We start from the raw sequence: 5,658 nt of genomic DNA on the forward strand, positions 1-5,658 counted from the left end.
TCGCTACAGGTCCATCCTAACCAGACACACACGTTTCACAAACAGTTTTTTCCCCACAGCAGTCCGAACACTGAACACCCTGGCCCGCCCCGCTTTGCACAAACGGGCAAGCATCTGTCACCGACTGACACTGTTACCTTGACTGTCCTATATGTATTTATGTATATATGTTTTGACGTTTTTGATGTTTGATGTCTGTTTCATGTTTGATATAACCAGTGCTCAACATCTGTACCGAAAACAATTACCACCAACCATCGTTGTGTGGCATTAAAGTATCTTGTATCTTGTATCTTGTTGTATCTATATCCCATAGACTGGTTAGCAAGCGAACACCCCAGTATTCCACCTCCACCCACAACCCAATAGCCCAACACCTTGAATGTCTGTCTCTCTCTCTCTCTCTCTCTCTGTCTCTCTCGCTCTCGCTCTCTCTCTCTCTCTCCTAGGATCTTCTCTCTCTACACTAAGTCCCTCCCCCTGGACGTGGCCTGCAGGGTGTGGGACGTCTTCTGCCGGGACGGGGAGGAGTTCCTGTTCCGCACAGGGCTGGGGATCCTTCGGCTCTGCGAGGACGTCCTGCTTCAGATGGACTTTATCCACATAGGTGAGGAGGACTCTGGGGTTTGTACTGGGATGATTCTAGTTGTCTAGTGTGTACTGGGTTGATTCTAGTTGTCTAGTGTGTACTGAGTTTATTCTAGTGTGTACTGGGTTGATTCTAGTTGTCTAGTGTGTACTGAGTTTATTCTAGTGTGTACTGGGTTGATTCTAGTTGTCTAGTGTGCACTGGGTTGATTCTAGTGTGTACTGAGTTGATTCTAGTGTGTACTGAGTTGATTCTAGTGTGTACTGGGTTGATTCCTATTCTAGTGTGTACTGGGTTGATTCTAGTGTGTACTGAGTTGATTCTAGTGTGTACTGAGTTGATTCTAGTGTGTACTCGGTTGATTCTGCTTGTCTAGTGTGTACTGGGATGATTCTGCTTGTCTAGTGTGTACTGGGATGATTCTGCTTGTCTAGTGTGTACTGGGATGATTCTAGTTGTCTAGTGTGTACTGGGTTGATTCTAGTTGTCTAGTCACTCTAGTGTGTACTGGGATGATTCTAGTTGTCTAGTGTGCACTGGGTTGAATAAAGTGTGTACTGGGATGATTCTAGTTGTCTAGTGTGCACTGGGTTGAATAAAGTGTGTACTGGGATGATTCTAGTTGTCTAGTGTGTACTGGGATGATTCTAGTGTGCACTGGGTTGATACTAGTTGTCTAGTGTGTACTGGGATGATTCTAGTTGTCTAGTGTGTACTGGGATGATTCTAGTGTGCACTGGGTTGATATTAGTTGTCTAGTGTGCACTGGGATGATTCTAGTTGTCTAGTGTGTACTGGCCTGGGTTGATTCTAGTGTGTACTGGGTTGATTCTATTGTGTACTGGGTTGGTTCTAGTATGTACTGCGTCTTTCTATTCTCTTTCTATTCTCTATTTAATCTTATATTAAATAAAATGTTTTCTGTTCTATTTTATTCTTTTCTACTCCAGCCCAGTTCCTGGCCCGCCTCCCAGACGAGGAGCTGCTCTCCGATAGGCTGTTCTCCTGCATCGCAGCCACGCCCATGGTCAGCGGGAACAGGAAGTGGAGTCAGGTGAGGGAATATCCCACCCCGCCATCTGAACCGTCCGCCATGCCTGTGACGTTTTAAAATATGGAAAATGGATAGTTTCCATGGTAACAATGAAGAAGGATTACGGGTGCCATGGCGTCGTAAATACGGTTAAGTTTTAGCCTCTGAAAGCACCAAGCTACTGTAGCTCTCCTTTGGCTCTGAAAGCACCAAGCTAGCTCTCCATTGGGTCTGAAAGCAACAAGCTAGCTCTCCTTTGGGTCTGAAAGCAACAAGCTAGCTCCTTTGGGTCTGAAAGCAACAAGCTAGCTCTCCTTTCTCCTTTGGGTCTGAAAGCACCAAGCTAGCTCTCCTTTGGGTCTGAAAGCAAAGCAACAATCTAGCTCTCCTTTGGGTCTGAAAGCAACAGGCTACTGTAGCTCTCCTTTGGGTCTGAAAGCAACAAGCTAGCTCCATTGGGTCTGAAAGCAACAAGCTAGCTCCATTGGGTCTGAAAGCAACAAGCTAGCTCTCCATTGGGTCTGAAAGCAACAAGCTAGCTCTCCATTGGGTCTGAAAGCAACAAGCTAGCTCTCCATTGGGTCTGAAAGCAACAAGCTAGCTCTCCTTTGGGTCTGAAAGCAACAAGTTAGCTCTCCACTGGGTCGGAAAGCAACAAACTAGCTCTCCTTTGGGTCTGAAAGCGGCACATTGAGAAATAAACAAAAATGATGATGGCGTCAATAAAATCTATTTGACTTACCATGGTGATGTGTTGGTGTCTCTCATGCCACAATGAATTATTGGCGCTGTGATTACATTAAAGTACAGGGGAAATGATTTTGTGTCCCTCTCTGTACAAAAGATCTCCCAGCATAGCTCGCACATGACCTAATAGCCCCTGTCCGAGTGCATATTGACAGCCCGCTGCGAGTGTTTTTCTTGTACTTTAACTGCCACAGAGTTTCAGCATCTTATACCATTCTATGCCAGTACTGTAAGTCTATGGAGATGTTCACCTTCTTTGCAGGGCTATAACTTTTTAAATTGTATTGCTAAATTGACATTACTATGGCCCATTCAACATCGGTTATCTATCGTTCAGGATGTAGGAACGTTTTACTTTTTCATTCACACATTCATACAAAAATACCGTCTAGAACAATATAAATGTTTTTATCGTTTTCTGCAGTAATTCCTAGAACGTGAGATATAGGCATAAATGCATATATAGATTATCAAATGCCATTTGTTGCCGATCCACGCTATATTAAAAATGTCAACTGTACATGGTCCTAAACGTTATGACTGATCATGCGCGGGTGAACGGAGGGGGGGGGGGGGGGGGGGGGGGGGGTCGTTTATAATTCCGTGATTGTCGTTAAATGCTTCATGTAGTATGGGTGATATATAGATCAGAGCAGTTTGCATGGATAATAATAAACAAAAACGCTGAAAGTCACGGCAGCCTCTTCTTACCGTTGGGCGATGATACTGGAGCAAAAAGATCCCAGTTATTTGATGGGGATCGAGGCGATCCATTTCCGGTTTGTATAATACTAATACACGCCCAAATCATGTCGATTATTGAGTTATAGCAGCGATCCATATCCACGGTGTGTGGCTAGAGTCCTGCAACGATATACGAGTGGCCGGACGTATTTAGGAGACGCACCGATATCCAACCGGCATTTCCGGTTTGGCAACTCGCTGATCATCCACCAGGTGGCAGTATTGAAGCGTTGCAGAGTTGTGCCGAGTCCCACAGCATCAGACAAGGCTCCATGAGGGAAATATGAATACCATGGCGAAAATATGAAATGATCAAAATAACGTCGTACGCCGTGGATTGGCAGAATTCGTATGAACTTGAAACACGTCGTACAACGTGATTGGTGGGGAAAGTGTTAATGTACTTTAACACCAAGGCATCCAATTTACTTTATTGACGACCCTTTAAGCTGGCAACACACACACTTTCAATGCATACAATGTCATCTGCTGGTAGATATTATACATGCGCTACGGTACCTTTTTCATTCTCAATCTCTCACTCTCTATATCTCTCTCTCTCATACAAACACACTCACAACAAAGTGAATACTTAGGAGTGTGTAGTGAATAAATAACCTTTTTATCTCTCTCTCTAGGTGTTTAATTCATTGATAAAGGATAACAGGGAAGCGGATAAGATGACCAGTCCATCACTGAAGAGCTGACCCACCTCTTGTGTAAAACCTCAGACCACTGATACCTGTTCTATCAGAACCCTGGAGACAACATCAGTCAACTGAGGTGGGACCAAGACTGCCTTGCTCCAGAGTAACACATCAGGCATGAATCACACCGACAACCTGAAACAGAAGTACCAGCAGATTATTTTTTTTGTTTTGTTATGATTGTGTGTCAGGCTAGCTAGACCAATATGAGAATTTTGAGACTGAAACTAATTAAAATGTCTATTTAATGATGAACCTTTTTGTAATATATATTTCTTAGCAAATACCCCACTTTTTTTTTAACTTAAAATAATTGATAATCAAAATGTTTTCTTTTTTTACAAAGCTTTATTGCTTCAACTTCAACCATGTAAGAAAATTATTTATTTCTCACACAAATAACTATTCTTATGCTTAAAGTAAGAACAATGTTAAGATATATCTTAGATAGAATAACATTTTCTATAGATAGAAAACAGAAAGTTATGTGTCAATTTGGCCAATCCTGGATGTGAAAAGAGTTGAGGACCAGTTAATTGGAAATAAAAGTCCAAACTGTCTATGTTGTTTTGCTACAACTACTGTACTAACAAACCATGTGGATTTATTCGCTATTGTCGTGAGGACCGACACTTAACGTTATCTTGGTAAAAGTCTTAATATCGGCCAATAATATCAGCCGACTGATATTTCTGTCTAGGAACCAATGAATCCACATGTCTCTCTCACGAGACTTGAGGGAGCATTGCGGTGCACTCTTTCAAACGCTAACATAACGGTGTTCTCTACTACAGTATTCTCCACCCCTTTTCAACATCAGTGGCAGTGTGTGTGAATGGCGTTTAGTAAGCTGATATTAGCTCAAACACACACTGTATACACCTACAAACAATTTAAACATTAGTTTAAAGGTGCTATAGATAAAGAGTGCGTTTATGTAAATGTTTATGTAGAGTAATTCATTTTAAATTAAAAAAAAATTATAATAATAAATACATCCACAGAGTTTTTAGAAAGGCGCAGATAAAGTATTGATGAATGAATTTATAATTTTTTAAATGTTGGCGGGTCCAAAATGAATGTTGTTTACATGTTGTATGCATGCACCTGATTGGATAAATGACATGCAGGTGCTCTAGTGTGACATCTAGTGGCTGAATGTTATCTATAGCACCTTTAAAGATGGGGACAATCCCCGGTAATGACAAGAAGTCAAAATTAGACCGGTACGTTTTTTTTTAAACTGACTAACCTGACTCCCACTGACTCATCTGCCCCCCCCCCCCCCCCCAGTACATACTAGAACCAACCCAGTACACACTACACAGTAAATTTCGCAGAGTAAATTTTACTCAAACTGAGTCCATTTGAGCCCAAGTGAGTAAGATTTTACTCAGTTTGAGTAAAATTTACTCAGCTAAATTTACTGTGTAGAATCAACCCTAGAAGCAACCCAGTACACACTAGAATCAACCCAGGCCAGTACACATTAACATGAATTGAATTAAGCAAATTATTTGAAGGGAAAATAATTAATCAGAAAATCACCTACATATGTTTTACTAAAGTGAAATATCTGCATGTCTCTACGGGCAGAGACCACTGAGGGATTAATGATATGATACTCGATGATATATATTGGAAGAAAGTCTCCTTGGATCGATCCACTGTTACCAGTATGGCTGTACCCCTTATACTCAATTAATCAGTCAGTCTGGTCGTAGTCGACCAAGACTTGTTAAATTAAGCACTATATTTAAAAGAGTTCTCCCTGCATTATTGGATGTAATGTGGGGAACGTCACATTCTACAGATATGTCGATGAAATCAACCAATCC

At 41.6% G+C, this 5,658-nt stretch overlaps 1 protein-coding gene across 2 annotated transcripts in view; it reads left to right on the top strand.

The window, feature by feature from the left end:
• tbc1d12b (TBC1 domain family, member 12b) overlaps nucleotides 1–5,054 on the top strand; it is a 53,106-nt gene extending 48,052 nt beyond the window's left edge. For both annotated transcript variants that reach the window (XM_084330778.1, XM_084330779.1), the window contains 3 exons: nucleotides 450–607; nucleotides 1,540–1,643; nucleotides 3,752–5,054. In XM_084330778.1, the coding sequence (XP_084186904.1) occupies nucleotides 450–607; nucleotides 1,540–1,643; nucleotides 3,752–3,820 (331 nt within the window). In that variant the 3' untranslated portion in view covers nucleotides 3,821–5,054. The remainder of the gene's footprint in view (nucleotides 1–449; nucleotides 608–1,539; nucleotides 1,644–3,751) is intronic.
• The last annotated feature ends 604 nt before the right edge of the window (nucleotides 5,055–5,658 follow it).

This window comes from Notolepis coatsorum, assembly GCF_963971535.1.
Source record: "Notolepis coatsorum genome assembly, chromosome: 15".
Classification (NCBI taxonomy): Eukaryota; Metazoa; Chordata; class Actinopteri; order Aulopiformes; family Paralepididae; genus Notolepis; species Notolepis coatsorum.